General features: G+C 39.7%; 1 protein-coding gene across 1 annotated transcript in view; it reads left to right on the top strand.

The window, feature by feature from the left end:
- LOC126260548 (gustatory and odorant receptor 24-like) overlaps nt 1-19,210 on the top strand; it is a 101,449-nt gene that overhangs the window by 14,429 nt on the left and 67,810 nt on the right. The window contains exons 2-3 of the mRNA XM_049957882.1: nt 4,980-5,233; nt 13,759-14,016. Of these exons, the coding sequence (XP_049813839.1) occupies nt 4,980-5,233; nt 13,759-14,016 (512 nt within the window). The remainder of the gene's footprint in view (nt 1-4,979; nt 5,234-13,758; nt 14,017-19,210) is intronic.

Below are 19,210 nucleotides of genomic sequence, written 5' to 3'. Positions count from 1 at the left end.
ATTTCCCCTCCCCCTCCATCTCTTGTGCCTTCTTTCAGTGTCTCTGCGCTCCCTCCTGCCCTGTCTTCCCTTTTCCTCTCCCGCCCCATGTGTCTCCTGCCTCTTCGTGAACCCACGGTTCCCCTCCTCCCTTCCTCCCGCCGCTTCCCCAGCTGCCCCATGCTCTCCCCTCCTTTTCCGTCCTCTCTGCCCTTTCCCTCGGCAGGTCCCACCTGGTAGTTTTATTCTTCGTCGTGTGTGCTCCGAGTGGGTTTTAAGTGTGTTGTTTCGGAGTGTTTTTAATACTGTGGCCGACTTTTAACCTGTGCCTGTGCATCTAGTGACTTCCATGTGTTTTAAGAATCACCAATTGTGTTTTTTAACTTTCTGGTGACTTTTTTAACTGTCCCCAATGAACGTCTACATATCAGTGTATTTTTACCTCCATTTTCTCCCCTTACTCTGTTTTATGTTCCCCCTTTTTACCTCCTTATGTATGTATTATTTTATTCTTGTTTTAATTGTCATATCACTCGGCTGAAGAGCGGCGGATTGTGCTGCTGACAGCCCTCCCCTGCCCGTATGGGGCAGGGGAATGAAATCACAATAAAGAAAAAAAAAAAAAAAAAAAAAAAAATGATCGCATTTATGTTTTTGTTTCATATGAGATAGAAACTGATTTCGTCACATGGTATTCTGTGGACTGCTTCCGAGTCTGTTTGTGAGCTGCTCGATTTAAATGCCCTGTTAACACGTTGCCGTTCGCACGTCTCGTACAAATGTATTCGCCTGGCGCCGGCAGCGCTAATTCGGATTACTTTGTCGCCGGCCGTTCTTGACATTATCGGGAGATTATAAAATTTTTAAGTTATGCTAATCTCGTCGTTACTTCTCATAAGTTCACAACCCTGTTCCACTACTCTCATAAAATTTCGAAGGTATACATACGTAAATAAATACAAAATTTGTTTGTTTCATTTATTTGACTATTTGCATTGTCTTTGGTACTTAGTACTTCTTTTTCGTATTATATGCAGCAAAACAGTCTCCAAGATGTAACGCAACTCCACAAGACTTGCACATTAAGTTTGTTGTTCTCCTTTTTCTGTTTTTGCAACATACATGGCAGTTCTTTCGTTTTCGTTCATTCGTTTCGGAAATAAGTATTAGCTGGTGTTCCTTTATGTGACTGGAAACTCTGTCAACCGGAGCATGATGACACGTACGCGATGTAGTGGCAACCCACATGTTTTGCTGAGAAGCAAGCACATGGTGTTTTATCCACGAATCAGACACTTTCAATAAAAAGTCGTGAAACAGAAGACTCTTGTGGTCTGTATTGAAATATTGCCATGTACGGAACGCATTAAGTAATGTTCAATTAGAGAGGTACACGCAAACCTTTTTTGACCATTTTGTAGTTTTTCTTTATATAGGGTAATGACTCAAATATTTGTCCGCCCGATCCACTCCTTTCATGTATTTGTTGTAGTCTAATAAACTTTCAGGTTATTTTATTGTGTAACTGGTTTTTCTTCATATTTTTTAGTGTCAGCCAAAGTGGCATTATGTATTGTAGAGATCATTCGTATCGTTTTAGTTTTCGAAGCTCTCCATACCTGTGCGAGTACTTCACCTTTCCGTTGATGACAAACTTCAAACCCATTGACTTTTGTGCGCATTAATTTTTCCGGAAATCCTATATTTCGCCGTATCGTTCCACAAACTCGAATTTTCTTTCACGTAACTTCTCTCCAAGTTCTACACTGTTATAATAATTATCCATGTAGAGGCGATGCCAGTTTCCATAAGAAGGTGTCAATAGTTCCATCACTGTTTTTGCTAAAGGCTGTCCAGCGCCGCTATATGTCTTGAATGAGGAAATCCAGTACTCGAATCACACAGCATCCGAATGAGTATGCCACATTTCGTAACTTTCGACGGATTGTAAACTTTAAAATTTAACCGTCCACGCCACGGTATTATTCCTTCAGCAATTGAGATGTTTTGACTTGGATTAAAGGTTTCCTTAAACTTTTTGGAAAAATAATCAATTACGAATTGTACTTTGAAAAGCCGGTCGGCATTATCCGGTTTATTGTTGTCGGAAAAAATGTAAAAATGATAATATTTGTCTGAATCGGTTGCGGGACATCGTTTTGCGAAATATCTGTGTGTATAAACGGATTCGTTGACCAGTAATCACCGATCCTTGCTTTTTTTACATTTCCCATAAGGACAGCAAGCCCAATCCATTTTCTAAGTTCGGGACCCGTAACGTCGACAAATTTGAAATTTTTTTAATCCAGTTTCTTCCATTGCAATTTTGACTGTAGTATTTGTTGGTTTCGTTCCCAATATACAATTTTACGATATCCTCGACGCTCTGTGTATCTTTAGGAAATATGTTTTGACCGGGAGATCCTTCAAATTTGTTATTGGCTCTCGGTAAATCAAAGTCTGACCACTGTGCACTGTCTTCTTCGTCTGATTCAGCCAAATCAGTTGGCAACCGTAGCGTTCGCCGAATTCTTCTTGGACGTATTTCACTACCTGCCAACGATTCTGTTTCACTTTCATATTTTTGGCATTCAATGTCTTCTTCCCACTCGGCCACGTCGTCCGAAACGTCAGACTAGACGTCAGCGCATTCATCGTAAATAATCGTATCGTCTTTTTCGTCTGCCATGATGAGAGGGCATATACTTGTTAACGTGTGTACCTTATTGTTACCTAAACAAAACACCAACAGAATGCAAAAGATACTAAAGTGCTGTCGCCGGCCACTGCGCGATACTGTGCTCACGACACCACTGTGGTGTCACCGGACGGCATAGTGTTAAGTACGTTGCGCGTATTCTACTTTTGTTTTTTCATCCGTTTTTCGTTCTCTCGCATTTACTGGAAGCCTCCGAAATTCTCATTGATTTCTGTTAAAACGCACTGTTTGTAGAGTCATAGCTACCATCGCATTTTTAGCATTTGCAAGGAAGACTGCTCTAGTCACCAAGACTAAAAAGCATAGGGCCTACTCATCTACATTTGCATCTGCATCTACATCCATACTCTCCAAGACACGGTGAAATGCATGGTATTCAGTGGCGAGAATCAACATCATTCAAAGCAGAATTACGTACTGATTCCGTGGCAACGTATAATAAAGAGAAATACCAATACAGCAAAATCCTGCTAACACAAAGTTCTCCGTAAAATGCGAAAAACGGATGGAAACAAATTTAACGTACCTTACGAGCAGTATACTTAGAACGCATTTAATTCCAGCAGTTAACGCTGAATTCGTAAGGAATAACAGATATGTATAAGTCACATATCACCATGCAATGAAAGCAGCTTCTGTTTTATATGAAACAAAAGCAAATTTGGGAACATTTACTCCACCCAATACTACGGATACGAGAGGAGCGCAATCCGAATACAGTCAACATATTTACAACGTAATTGGTTCAAATGGCTCTGAGCACTATGGGACTTAACTTCTGAGGTCATCAGTCCCCTAGAACTTAGAACTACGTAAACCTAACTAACCTAAGGACGTCACACACATCCATGCCCGAGGCAGGGCTCGAACCTGCGACCGTAGCGGGCTCGCGGTTCCAGACTGAAGCGCCTAGAACCGCTCGGCCACACCGGCTGGCTTCAACGTAATTCAAAGAATGCAATACACGCGAGAAGTCGTAATCAGAATCACTCTCTGATGAAACCAACTTCTTTTACCTATGAAATGAAAACGAACATGGAATACTAAAAATCAGCCAATAAGAATGCGAGATGATGGATTGGTAAACTTGCAGCGCTCCAAGTGGCGTGGCAGGGCACCAAGGAGGTGTTACCAGAACTTACTGTATTCACTGTAAAAGAGTGTCACCACTGTGCTTTACACTCTTGCGAAGTAAACGTGGCTGCGCCACTCACCGTTTGCACAATGAAGAACAGCGTTCTGTAACTCGCTTTTTTTTAGGTCTGTAGGTATACCAGGAACTGAAATACACAGAAGACTTTCAGCACAACACGGGAAAAATACTTTACTATGGCGAAGTGTTTACCAGTGGGCTGAAGAGTTCAAAAGCGTGCAGGACCAGGGAAGAGGCAGACGTCCAGTCACATCTGCTATTGATACCAACACTGAGCACGTCCGTGACCTCATTTTGAATAACCGACGAGTGACAATGAAGTGGAAAAAAAAAAGAAACGAATGATGCATCAGGGACAATTGTAGAACATTTCCTGGAGATGGTGTCAACAATAAAGCGTCAACTTTACAGTGACATGCTTTGAAAAGAGTTGAAGCCTTCGATTCGGTGTTTACATGACAATGCGCGTGCCGGCCGTGGTGGACGAGCGGTTCTAGGCGCTACAGTCTGGAATCGCCCGACCGCTACGGTCGCAGGTTCGAATCCTGCCTCGGGCATGGATGTGTGTGATCTCCTTAGGTTAGTTAGGTTTAAGTAGTTTTAAGTTCTAGGGGACTGATGACCTCAGAAGTTAAGTCCCATAGTGCTCAGAGCCATTTGAACCATTTTGAACAATGCGCGTCCACATATCGCCGCCCATACCGTCCAAACTCTTCAGAATATACAGTTCGAGATGTTGGGACAAGCTATATTCAGTCCTGATCCTGCAGCAAGAGATTTTTTAAATTTTTTATCTTTTTTGTCCGTTTAAAGATGATTTAAGAGGCCGTCGGTTAACTTCCGATGAAGAGGTGAAGGAAGCGGCAAATACGTGACTTACTATTCAACTGAATAAAACTTTTCTCGAGGGTATGAAAAAAAGGGCAAATGTATTGTAAAATGATGTAATTATAAATTTGCTGTTGTTGTTGTAATAAATTAAAAAATATTATGGTGTAATATGAACTTTATGACTGTCCCTCATACAGATGAAATTTTAAAAAAGTCATTTTTCAACCATTGTGAGCGAGAGGTGACACACTCTGAGACACAGGAGAATAATCACACATGTACTTTCTGTACTCACAGCGAACCCTTCGTTCCGACCAACTTCTGGCATCTTCGTGTACTCGATGATGTGTTACCTGGTGGTGTCTGGCTTGGCGATCTCTGTCGCTGGCTACGTGATCGCGCACCTACAGAGGTACCGAGACAATGATGACGGCAGCATTTACATAACGGCCTTCCTTGTGTCCCTCGTGCCGAGTTTATTATTGCACCCGTGCTACTGGTTCGAGGCGAAGAAGGTAGTCGCGCTTTTGAAGAGCTGGGTGGAATTTCAGGTACTTCTTCTTTTCTGGTGTGCCTTGTGTGAGCTTTTTCGCCGTGTATCACTGAAATTAAGCTTGTTGCACCTTGATTATTTACTAAATGTGAAAAAGAATGGTTAGAATTGAAAGAAAAATCCTGAAATCTGGACTGCTATATAAAATGTCTACCTACAGATCTTATGAATCAGCTAACACCCGACAGAAGTACAATGCCTTTTTCTCTACTGGAAAATGTTTGATACGAATACGTACAGATGCCAAATTTCTAAGTGTATTGCTTCCGTGTTGCTGTTGTTGTCGTAAGTCCTGAGACTGGTTTGATGCAGCTCTCCATCCTAATCTATCCTGTGCAAGCTCCTTCATCTCCCAGTACCTACTGCATCCTACATCCTTCTGAATCTGCTTAGTGTATTCATCTCTTGGTCTCCCCCTACGATTTTTACCCTCCACGCTGCCCTCTAATGCTAAATTTGTGATCCCTTGATGCCTCAAAACATGTCCTACCAACCGATCCCTTCTTCTAGTCAAGTTGTGCCACAAACTTCTCTTCTCCCCAATTCTATTCAATACCTCCTCATTAGTTACGTGATCTACCCACCTAATCTTCAACATTCTTCTGTAGCACCACATTTCGAAAGCTTCTATTCTCTTCTTGTCCATACTATTTATTGTCCATGTTTCACTTCCATACATGGCTACACTCCATACAAATACTTTCAGAAAGGACTTCCTCACACTTAAATCTATACTCGATGTTAACAAATTTCTCTTCTACAGAAACGCTTTCCTTGCCATTACCAGTCTACATTTTACATGCTCTCTACTTCGACCATCATCAGTTATTTTGCTCCCCAAATAGCAAAACTCCTTTACTACTTTAAGTGTCTCATTTCCTAATCTAATTCCCTCAGTATCACTCGACTTAATTCGACTACATTCCATTATCCTCGTTTTGCTTTTGTTGATGTTCATATCCTCCTTTCAAGACACTGTCCATTCCATTCAACTGCTCTTTCAAGTTTTTTGCTGTCTCTGACAGAATTACAATGTCATCGGTGAACCTCAAAGTTTTTTTTTTCTTCTCCATGGATTTTAATATCTACTCCGAATTTTTCTTTTGTTTCCTTCACTGCTTGCCCAATATACAGATTGAATAACATCGGGGATAGGCTACAACCCTGTCTCACTACCTTCCCAACCACTGCTTCCCTTTCATGCCCCTCGACTCTTATAACTGCCATCTGGTTTCTGTACAAATTGTAAATAGCCTTTCGCTCCCTGTATTTTACCCCTGCCACCTTTGCTTCCGTAAGGATCTCAAATATAAAATTAAACTTATTACAGCACTCACTGAAGTATTTCACCATTCTTCCTGCATTAGATCCGCGAATGTAATGGGAAAAAAACGGTTCTGTGGTATGGCTGTGTATATTCTGATTCATAGTTCAAGTTTCCACAGCTAGTTGGCACTGCTTTCGCAGCGCTGTAGTTTCTGACAGTGGTAGAAAATTCAAAAATCCAAGTTGACTCAAGCTATGGCCTTTCGTCCATCATGAGACAAGCCACGCCTCCCTTATCTACCTTGTGACAAATCATACCGTTGTATCTGTAAAGTCATAAACTACGATCTCGGTAAGTCACGCCCCTCTCTTCCCACCACATTGCTGTATTTTACCACGAAACAGCCAATCACAGTGCAGTATTTAGCAGCCATTAAAATGAAACAGGTCAGGCAGTATGTAGCCGCCATGTTACATTTAAAAAAAGTATGTAACCTTCATTTGAACTATTTAAAATTGTGCCATGTTAAAAAAATACATAATATTCTCTTAAACTTGGTTCAAATTTACGTAAAGGGTGTAACTTGCAGTATTTCCACATCTAAAATATGCCAGGACCCCCCCTCCCCCCCCCCTCCCACACACACACTCGCACGTGCACACATTTGCACACACTACACACCTTGTTTAAGCCATGAAGTTACAGGTTAAGCAGCATTTGTGAATGTGCAAAGTTTGATCTCTGTACCTTACATGGTGTAAGGCACAACTGATCCCCAGATTAAATATTTTCCACATTTGAACTGTACTATGACACTTGTCATGTGTCACAATGTTATTTTCCGCACATACATATCCATAAAAGTTGCTGCCTGAAACATGACTGTAAACTCTCAAATTAAGTGTGCCTGTGCTATTTCCATGCTTAAGTCGTTAGAAAATACATGTGGCCAAAAATAACATGCTAAACAAACAGTTAAACTTCATGTTTAGGCCTAAACGGGGCGATGTACCAAACTAGCCTGACCAAGCCTGTAATTGCATGAAGCACATATTTGCTCTTGCTATGTGGATAAGAGCTCAAACAGAAAGGCAGTCTGAATAATTGGCAGCTATTGGAAGAATGCAGTTAATCCCGTTTTTATGCCTACATTTGGTGTAAGGCACAATGGACAGTCAAATTATTTCGCCACCTATAAGATTCTATGAATCTTGCCCATTGTCACTATGTTAATTTAGTGTCTGAAATGTCTGCAAAAATACGTCAGCAACACTATGTTTATGTCAGTGTTATTTCCACGTCTTTTCAGAAAAATACATCAGCAGCGCACATATACACATACGCTGCTTGTGTCATGTGTTATTATGGTATTTTTTTGTTGGTGTTCATAGAAAGAACTCGTGCCATCTGAAGTTTTTACAGATTTTGCACTGATGTTTGACCTTAGTAAGCACAAATTTAGGGGTGAAAAATGCATTGTTTCATGTTCTGCACTTCTTCTTCTCTTAGTGTTCAACCCTGAGGTTGGTTTGCACCAGAGCGCCATTCCTCTCTTCTGTCTGCCTTCCTCTTCATTTCCAAGTATGTGTTACATCTATCGTCATTCACGATCTGTTGCATGTATGATACCCTTGGTCGCCCCCGGCGATTCCTTCCCTCAGTAGCTCCTTCTGCTATTGTTCCAATGATGTTGTGTCGTAGTGTGTGCCCTACAAGTTTGTCTCTTCTTGTTTGGATGTGCCTCCACAGAGATCTGGTTTCGTGTACTCTTCTAAATATCTCTTCATTTATTGCTTTGTCTCTCCAGCTGATCTTCATCATCCTTCCGTAGCACCACATCTTCAGTGCGTCTAGCCGTCTTCTCTTCCCATTGTCCAAGTTTCACATCCAAACGAAAGCTTTCATGATACGTTTCATTATTTTCAGACTGATGTTCTTGATGCTGGTTAAGATCCTCCTCAGATTAAATGCAATTTTGGCCTGTTGTATTCTGCTCGCAATTTCTTTGCTGCTTCTACCATCCCTTGTGATCCTGCTACCCAAGTAGGTAAATTCCTCTATCACTTCCAGCCCCCCATTTCCAATTCCTCAGAGGTTCATATTCTGCTTCTGACTGCATACCATCACTTTAGTCTTTTCTTGTCCATTCTCATTCCATACTGATTGCATAGAATCCTTTCCATTGTGCTGAGGACTTCTTTGTCTCCGTGACTATAGCAATATCATCTGCATGACGTAGCATGTCTATCTTCTGCCCATTAATTTTGATCCGCACCTCAGCGGTTTCTGGAACTAGGTCTATAGCTTCCTGAATTTAAGCGGTGAATGTAAGAGGAGAGAGAGCACATCTTTGTCTTCGCCTTTTCTAATATTTGCTTCTTGTTACTGGTGACAGTTCCTAGTCTCTGCCACCTCATTCTTATAGAAACTGAGAAATCACACTGATGTCTTTGTACTTCATTCCACTTTTCCTCAGCACTCTGAACGTCTCTTGCCAGATAACGTTAATAAACGCTATTTCCAGGTCTACAAAGGCAATATAAGTTGGTTTGTTTTTCTGTAATTGCTTTTGGAGCCTCAGTGCCAGAATCGCTTCTCTTGTTTCCCATCTCCTTCTGAAACCAAACTGATCTTCACTCAGCACATACTCCACCTTCTCTTCAATTCTATTCAAAATTATTTTTATGAGAATTTTTGATGCATGTGATTTTATGCTTGAAGTACCGTACTGTTCACATTTTGTAGCTGCTGCCTTCTTTGGTATAGGAAAAATGATGTATTTCTGCAAGTCTGTCGGTATCACCCCTGTGTTATAGATGGACCAAATAAGTTTAAGTAGCATCGTTTTCATGCTGTCACCAGAATTATTAATTAGTTCTGCATGGATTTCATCAATACCCGTTGCTTTGTTGTCCCGAAGTTCTTTTAGAGATTTGTCAAATTCTTCTTGCAGAATGTCATCTCCCTTGTCATCTTCGTGTACTTGCTCTTCTCTTCCTACTACTTCCTCCGAAAGAGGTGTTCTGGCATACAACACCTCTATGAATCCTTTCCGTTTCTTCAACATGTCTTCACCAAACACCATTTTCCCCTCTTTAATTTCTATTGTGCCTGAGAGTGTTGTTTTACGGTTGTTAAAAAATTTAGTTGCTGTTCTGTAGGTTAAATCAGTTCTTCCGTTTTGCATATTTTCTTCCACTTCACTGCACATTTCCTCAAAAAATTTTCTTTGCTTTCCTAGCTTCTTTACTGACTAAATTTCTTTCCTTGTTCATCACTTGCATTTTTGTATAATCTCCTGTTTTCTGTAAGCTCAATAACATCTGCTGTAATCCATTTCCTCTTGTTTTTGGGTTTAGTTTTTCCACCTATCTTTTCTGCTGATTTGCATATACCAAGGCCAGTTTGATCCCAGTCTTCATTTACTCCACCATGTTGAAAATTTTAGCTAGGTTGTCTGTTTCGTGAGCATATCACTTTGCCAGTCACTCGGTTTTCAGTTTTTCTAGTTCCCATTTAAGTTTTACTGTCTTCTTCGTTTATGATGTTGAAAAGTGTGTTGGCAACAACTAACTGGTGCCTCGAGAAGAACTCGATTAGTCGATACCTCTTTCATTTTTTCTTCCAAGTCCTTATTTGCCAACAGTTCCTTATTCCTTCCTCCGGTTCTTCACCCACAATCGCATTCCCGTCCCCCATGGCAACCAGGTTTTCATCTCCCTTAACATTTCTCATCGCATTACTTATTTCTTCGTATATATTTCATCAACGACTGCATCTTCTTCTTTGGATGTTGGCAGGTATACTTGTGTTATCACAGTGACCTTTGGTTTAGTTTCAAGTTTTACTAGTATTATTCGAGAGCTATGTTGCACATATCCCTTGAGATGCGAGCCACAGTTTTTCCTCAAAATTATTCCAAATCCTATTCCTGGTCTATCTTGGTCAGTTCCGGTGTGAATGAATCCGTATTCTTCAGACCAGAAATCACCTGGTTGGGGCATCTCATCTCCGATATGCCTAGGCTGTCGATTTAAACTCGTTCCATTTCAAGTTCTAGGCTTTCTAGTTTGCTACACTGAAGCAATGTTCTCACATTCCAAGTTGCTATGTTAAAATTGGGATTCTTTTCCTTCACCTTGTCTGTATCACACGGAGATCCGATTAGGGGACTATTTATCTCCTGAAAATTTTACAGAAGATACTGGCATGGTTTACTGCTGGTGCTTGGGATAACCGTAGTTCTTTAATGCGGTGGTTTCCCCTTGCCCTCCACATCCTATGCCGTTGACCATCAGCTTGTTCTTCCGCCTTTGGAAATGATTTCTCATTTCCAGGGCAAGAGGGTGCCCTGCCCAGCAAATGCTGGGGTGATGACTTATCCCAGTCATCCCTCGGTGCCTGTCTACGTTAGCCATCACATGATGTGACGTTGCCCACTCTCTACAGCGTGGAGGTGTAGATCAGGAGTTTACCTTTATCGGGGCTAGGACCTTAACGGCATTTCCTAGTCCTCCTTCAGTACTTTAGAGAGTTATGCACTAGAGAAATATGATCGATGCTATCGCTTTTCAGTTGTTTCTTTTTATCACAAATGATTTAGACCTAATCACGGTTATGTACGAAAACGACTTTTGAGAAGGGATGCAACATTTTCCAATGGAAGTTATGGAGCTAAGGTTCAAATGGCTCTGAGCACTATGGGACTTAACATCTGAGGTTATCAGTCCCATTGAGCTAAGGATCTCTAAACGTTTACAGTCTATATTTTCAACAATCAACTACTGAGTAATACCAAAAATTTAGTCGTAATTCTCCATAATATGACATGTAAAGAACACATAACATAGCCACAGCCAAATGAACTGACCAAGCACCATTACAGAATGGAAATAAAGTGTTTTTATGATATCTTTATTGTAGTGTAACACTTTAAATGTATAACTTCGTTACAAACAAAGTGAAATGTTTAGATACTACGCAAAACATACGCAGAGACACTAGTGGAACAAGGCAGAGGTGAAACGTGGCCAAAGATAGAGACGAAAGGTCGATATCTCTTCGGCACTGAAATAAAATTACCAAAGTAAGTAAGGATTTTGAATACGAATCACACTGATTATCATAATATGCAAGTATAATTACAGACCTCTGATTGTGAACGAAAAACTGAACTTTGCACAAAAATAAAATTCTATTATTTCACAAAATATGTAAATTTTGAGCACATAACACATATAGAGCTGCTGTTGTAGTTTAAGTGCTCTATAAGATTTAAAAAATACACATGTTCACGTGCTGCCACTACTGATAAAACTTATACGTGAAGCAGCATTTGTGAAGATCCATTTTAGACTGTCTAACTAAATTGTCTATATTACCTATAAAAACAGATGCAGCTCGCTTATTGGCACTACAAGAATGAGTCATAAATTAGTTGACAAGTGCAGTTCGGTCTTAATACTACGCATTTAATTCCTAAAAAATAAATAAACTGGTTCTATAACTTAGCAAAACACACTTGGGCACTACTGCCCATCTAACTTACAGCTTAAAGTGCACTTGTCGACGACAGCTACCAAAGTAAAAAAATGTTATTCCCACAATGTTGGCAATGACAACGGCTTATGCTTGCAAAAAGCAGTGCCAGTGAGCTCCCCATTCATCCATCCACTGTTATACGGTAACGTTTGTCATCTACTGCTAAAGCACTATGGAGATTACATGACATTGCAGCTCATACGTCGTCATTTTACAGCAAATTGTAGCAAAGCAAGTGAGTCAAACATTATACTGACCCCCATGCTAGGAGATTAACTTTATACTACAGTACAAAAGTTTGCTGTCTTCAACTGATTATGCCAAATATCCAGTTACACGTTGGCGACTTCATAACATTACGATGAAATACGAGTACCTTAGTGAATAGTACAAATGTACATTCATGTAGGTAAGAAACACGGATTGCTATACTTTAAACTACACACTTTCAAAGTCACCCTAAATTATAATAATGTCATGCTAGGATACCAACCGTAACGCCATCAATCATTTTGGGCGTTACTGTGAGAAAAGCAGCTCAGTTGCAGCAGGGTGTATGATCTTTAAGTGCCCCTCCCCATTCCTACGCTCACAACCTATCATATCAGGATTTTTAGTATGATATTCATTACACTCATTTGCGAGCACACTAATCTTTCCCCTAATTTTTCTTACTATGAGTGGACTACACAGAGTCAATCCTTTCCCAAGAATGGTTGCGTTGACTATCAGTTTCAGCTATTGAAAGCGATACATTGAAGGGACTAGGTTTAGATTGTATTTTGAAATAGTTTGTTAAGTTAAAGGGTAGAAAAACTTCACCATAATGTTTGTATCCAAAGGAAAAATAGTCAGTATATATACTGAACAACTGTAGGAATTTTACGTGACTTTAATAATAGAATATTTCTGTTTCATATCATACAAAAAGTGTTTTTTTTTTTCAGTTGCATACACATTGATGATGTTTATCAGTGCTCAGCTACTTTCATGGCAAATTCTCTGAAACTTAGCTACATACTGGTGCGTTTTCTTCACATGTAACATACAACCCACGCTGTTTAACATGTCAGTTTAAAATTAGATATTTTTTGTAGTTCTGACTCATTTTTCCCAAATGGAATGTGAAGTAGTTCGTAAATTATAGAATTAAAAGTTCCAGTATTAAGCAAAAAAAAAAAAATAACAAAAAGTTTACATTTTCCTCCTTTCCACTCAGTTTAATAGATAGCACAATTTCATTGAAGCTAGAAGAATACAATTGGTGTAAATACTTTCTGCTTTCACTAAGATCTTAAGATCTTAGCTATTATCTTAAAAGGAAATGAATAATTTCTTCTTTTGATATTCAGCATAGGAATGATATTCAGAAATTTTATAATTAAATATTAAATTAAATTCCTTCACCATTCAGAAATTTATTTTTGTTGCAGACGAATGCCTGTGTAGTACTTATTTTGAAAGAAAGCAACCTGTTTGCAATATCACAACGTTGAGGTTCCTTTTTAATTTCTTGCCAAGAGTCCAAGGAAACGCAACTATCATCTGAGGGAAAGGGAGGAGGGAGAGGAAGCTGCCACACGATGTATCGCTTCTCCGAAAAAATGTTCTTGAACCGACCCTCAAGAGGAGATCCGGTGTTTTGTGTGTAATTATAGTGTATGTCATCCGCAAAGAGAGTTGGTTTGTTCCATTTCTAATTTTTTTTGTTTCAGGAGATGTTTTTGAGAACTACAGGGACACAACTGAAACTCAGCCTGTGGCGCCTGTCAATGTTCTTAACAATGGCGGTGCCGGTAGTCACTTTCCTGGTAGTTATGGGAGAGCTGTTTATATTCAATTTAGCGCAGCCAAATCTAGCTGTGGCGTACACTCTCACAATCAGCATGCTGCTCGACCACGGCACGGTGTGGCTGCTGCAGTGCATTGCCATCTGTCGATCGTCACAGCTAATAAAGGATTGTCTGAAGTTGGTAAGTAGAGCTTGTGAGATCAGAAATTTATTTTCTATGCTCCTGTCGGTGCAAATGACATAGCTACAATGTGCTATAAAACTTACTGGTCGTTCAGCAATGGTAGGACAAACAATGTCTTTCCAACCTGTAGAGCCGAAATCATATTCACCATAAAGATGTCCGCAGCTTGTGGTCTAGTGTCTAGCGTTGCTGCCTCTGGATCACAGGGTCCCGGGTCCGATTCCCGGCCGGGTTGGGGATTATCTCTGCCCGGGGACTGGGTATCTGCGTTGCCCTCATCATTTCATCATTATCATCATCATTATTCGTGACAGAAAGTAGATTGGACCGTGTAAAAAATTGGACTGTGAACAAATTGGGGCTTTGCAGGGGCACTGATGACTGTGCAGTTGAACTGCCCACAAACGAAACATCATCATCACCACCTTGGAGATACTTGAACAATATTGAGACCTGTAACGAATGATTACAAATGGTAATTTCAGTCTTTACATGATTTTGAATGAGTGTAAACTGCTTATATGTCATAGCAACAACTACCCGGTGCATAATCACTGGACGTGCCATCTTGACAAACAAGAGTACAACATTCCTTTCGGTTTGTAGTAATATTCCGCCTTGTAGTTCTCTTCGTCAGATCAATGAGTGTTCAATAATGACTTGGTTGTAAAGGTTCAAACATTAGTATTTTAACGTTTAGGATCACGAACATTACTTTATTAAATCGTTATCCCATTCCCAAGAAGTTAAATGTGAATTATGGGATGAGGAACGATGAAATTTTTCAACGAAATTCTAAATTGCCTGTCTTTTTCCAAAGCGGATGAGTGACTTCATTTTGCACACTGGTTGTCTCATGCTCTATTTGGGTGTTAACTGAATCACGATAGCACAACTTTCTTCTATAACTACAGAGTACTGTGGCTCACAAGAAAGTACTATGACAGGAGCACTTCCGAACACTAGTGTGGTTCAGCCCATTGTTGGCAATAGTACAGCTAAGTGTGTTCTGGGACACCGTGCACAATTGCCACATTTCCCCTCCCCCTCCCCTATGACATCATCAGTTACATCATGCAATATTTGTAAAAAATAGATTTCAGCTATCAGTCGTCCTTTTGAAATTTTATTGGCAGGTCTAGATTTCCGCTAGAAAGTAGCCATTCTCAATGCTAAGAATACAACAGGTATATAGTTAGATGATGTCATAAAAAAGTTGCAATTGATGGCTTAACTCATATGGTTTGTATATTACATACCACTATCATTTTTGATCAATGTATGTAATGCCTGTTGGTAGGGCTTCATCCACAGTTCATTGAATACTAATGTTTGTGGAAGGCGGGCTGTGTGGAGAACACATCGGTTGGTTACAAGGCGCCATCTATGTGAACTCCATATAAACTTCAATGGAAGTAAACCACTTCAAATTTAATTACATAAAATGGAACATAAGTAAAATTCATGCATTGTCGTCTGGCTTATTTCATATTTACCATCAAGTAATAAAATTTCCAAGTTCACTCCTTGTGAATCCGTTATCATTATTAAAACATTTAAATTACGTCAGGTGGGTAAAACTTTTTAAATTTTTAAAAACATGTTTTAAAATTATAAAACACTGGAAGATACATGCTGTATACATCTATTGGTTGATATGGCTTAAATATATTTATTTTTATATTATATCTCCCTTTATTAAAACATAATAAGTTTATTGTTCGCCATATTCACTTAATGGTTCATAGATGGCGCCAAACATCAGTCAGATGCATGGTTATTACAATTTGGCTATTCCGCTACAGATATAGAGGGTGCTAACCTCTTTCTTCCTTAAAGCCGATTTTCCTTGTAAATGTAAAACAACCAATACATGGAATTGCTGTTAATAATGCTGTTTATGCATCTGACCTAACATATCATGGAAGAAGTTCTGTTGGTTCAGATTTATACTTATCGCACTCGTATAGTATAATGCAGATGGTTGCTACATATTGGCAAGACGGTAGGTATTACCTCGTTCCCCTGGGTCAAACCCTACACCAGTCCCCAGCAACAAGCCCTCGAACAATTTTTTACAACAACCTGATCATTAATCAGGTTGCGGCCAATATTTTTTTGTGATGGTAGAAGATTTAGAGCTCTTACAGGAGGTCGAGTAACCCGCCCTTCTCACACTTATGCAGCAACCTCACATTGGATGTCAAAATCGACACCTTATGTTTTGTCGTAAGCAAATGCGCCGCCATACTCGATTTTTCCATGGTATCTTTTCTTCCCAATGCGACGTGTTCCCCAAACCTGATTTCCAGCCTCCTTCCTGTTGGGCCAACATAACAGGCACTACAGTCTGGGCAATCAATTTTATAAACTCCAGATGCATGAAACATGTTTTCTTCACGTCTACAGAGTTTTGAAAAATACATCCTAAGTTATTTTTGGTACCAAAAGACACTGTCATATCGTACTTTCTAAGGATAGTTGCAATCCTAGTGCTCATTTTTCCGTAGTAAGGTAAGCTGACAAACTTACTACGTTCTTTAGAAACCGTATTATTAATGTAAAGCGTCATCCTATTTTTTTATTCATTGGCTATGTTCTTATATATAGCATCTACAAAGTCCCTTGGATAGTTATTTACTTTTGCAATGTGCCTTATTGTGGCCATATCCGCATCGTGTTCGTCTTTTGACAGCGGAATTTTAAACCACCGATTGATAGCAAAATTGAGAAACGCCTTTTTACGTTGAACTGGGTGGTTTCAAGTAAAATCCTCAATGCCATCGGTACAACTCTCTTTACAAAATATACCAAATGTGTGCCTCCTATTTTCATTTCGAATTGATAGATCTAGAAAAGTATTAGACTTATTTATTTCGGTCTCACACGTAAATTTAATTGACTGATGCAAATTATTAAATAAGGCTACTACGGTGTTGATGACATCATCGTTACCCTGTATTAGCAGCAGTGTGTCATCTACGTACCTCAGTAGCACACAATTTTGTCCGCTAGCACAGGATTTTCAGAAAAGAATTTGTTTTCTAGATAATTAATGAAGATGTCTGCCAGAATTTCCGATACTGAGCTCCCCATACTGAGACCTTCTTGTTGGGAATAAATGTCCCCATTAAATTTAAAGTAGTTAAACTTCAGAATTATGGTAAATAGCCCAATGAATTCATCTGAGCATACTGTGTCAGCCTATACGGCGTTAGAATCGGAGATTATGGTACCTGTGATACTGGGGCAGCATTTATGACGATATAATCCAAGATGGCGGTTCCTTGGATACTATGCCAGCCTATACAGCTGTCTAATCACTTTCTCTAAGTTTAAAATAGCGGAAAATTCTAAAGCCATTAGTGTTCTCGGCACCTATAATGTTACATTATGGGATATACAGATAAGGAAAACATCAGGTAGTCATAATACTGATGGATTATACATACTGCATACGTAAACACAACTGCATCAAAATTACTAACAAAGACTTCCTGTGATGTGTTCTGATGGGTAAGCTTTGTAAGTGCGTGCCAAACATCTCCAAAAAATACTTACATACATACTCCCACCACCCAAGATGCTCATATATCACAAAGTGAATGGCTGAGCTAGACTACATCAAGTTTATGATTATAAATTCCTGAAAATAAGGGCACAGTACGGTATTCTAAATGTATATTTTAACTGATCTTGGATAGCCCCCAACAACACATTGTATGACAATCTAGTAACACTGTAAGCGTTTCAGTGTTGAACATTGCAGTTATTTGTGTTGATTTCAGACGTAATTGATACCATTCATAGTCTGAAAACACTAATTTATTGTCACTAAATCTGGGATTTTCAAAATTTACGGCAGTGTTGAACTTATGATTAGAGGACAAGCCTACAATGGTGTGTTTGCTGTCACTCGAATTCAACTTGTGCACTGCCAAGAGTAACACCACTTTCATAGTTGCGCTATGCTGTACTTTGGTGGTGAGTTGACAGGTGTTGGTACAGTGGAAACTGAATGTCTGGAAACAATTCTGCCTGATGTGGTGATTTCTGTTCCAGTCTGTCAGATACACTATGCAGTGTTGATGCCAGAGGGTGACAGTCAGTGCATATGTTGGATTTATTGGAAACTTGAAGTGTGGAAAGAATTCTGTTTCCTGCTCCAATATATCAAGTGTTGCATAACGGAATCCGTGTGCTGACCTGATTTCTGAAGCAGCTCTGATATATCAGACAATGCATCAGATATGTTTGGACCCATTGTGATGAGGGAGAAATAAATGAAAATGGTGAAATATAAACACACACACACACACACACACACACAATTGATGAATAACAATAGTAATAAACAATGACACAAAGATTCATGGTTTAATTCTTACAGTTAACTGTATGACTTAGAGTTTTCTGTCTGGAGATCTCTGATGATGCATCGTGATGATCTGTCTTCCACTATGGTGTACTGAACATGTCTGCTGAGTTCGCCCCATGAGAATATGCTGAGGGTGAGTGGTGGAGAATAGATAATTTCAGTGCCACAGAAACTACAAGAACATTTTTTGACTGGAAACATTGCAGGCTGCACCTGTATCCCAAGGCCCACAAATTTCAATCGCCATCTTGGATTTTGATGTCATTGATGATGTTACAGAGAGTCCTCTCGGACAGCCATCTTGAATTCTAAACTTAGAACGATGCAAACTACACTAGTATCCTCAGGATCGCTAAATTTTTCAGAGTTTGGGGCGATTTGTTACTGTTTAAGGGACCATTTGTTACAACTTTACTCTAACATGTAGATGTATGGAGTGAAGTGTTATGTAGCCTCCAGTGTTCAGTGCACAAATAATTCAATTTACCCACCATTTTCCCACTTAATGTAAAATATTCATAGGTCAAACTTTGTCTGAAACATTTCCAGGTTGATGTTGTTGTGGACTTCAGACCAGAGACTGGTTTGATGCAGCTCTCCATGCTACTCTATCCTATGCAAGCTTCTTCATCTCCCAGTACCTACTGAATCCTACATCCTTCTGAATCTGTTTAGTGTATTCATCTCTTGGTCTCCCTCTACGATTTTTAGCCTCCACGCTGCCCTCCAATACTAAATTGGTGATCCCTTGATGCCTCAGAACATGTCCTACCAACCGATCCCTTCTTCTGGTCAAGTTGTGCCACAAACTCT

Source organism: Schistocerca nitens, chromosome 5 (genome assembly GCF_023898315.1).
Source record: "Schistocerca nitens isolate TAMUIC-IGC-003100 chromosome 5, iqSchNite1.1, whole genome shotgun sequence".
Taxonomy (NCBI): domain Eukaryota; kingdom Metazoa; phylum Arthropoda; class Insecta; order Orthoptera; family Acrididae; genus Schistocerca; species Schistocerca nitens.
The sequence above is the reverse complement of the archived record's forward strand: the minus strand, read 5'-3'. Positions and strand labels throughout refer to the sequence as shown.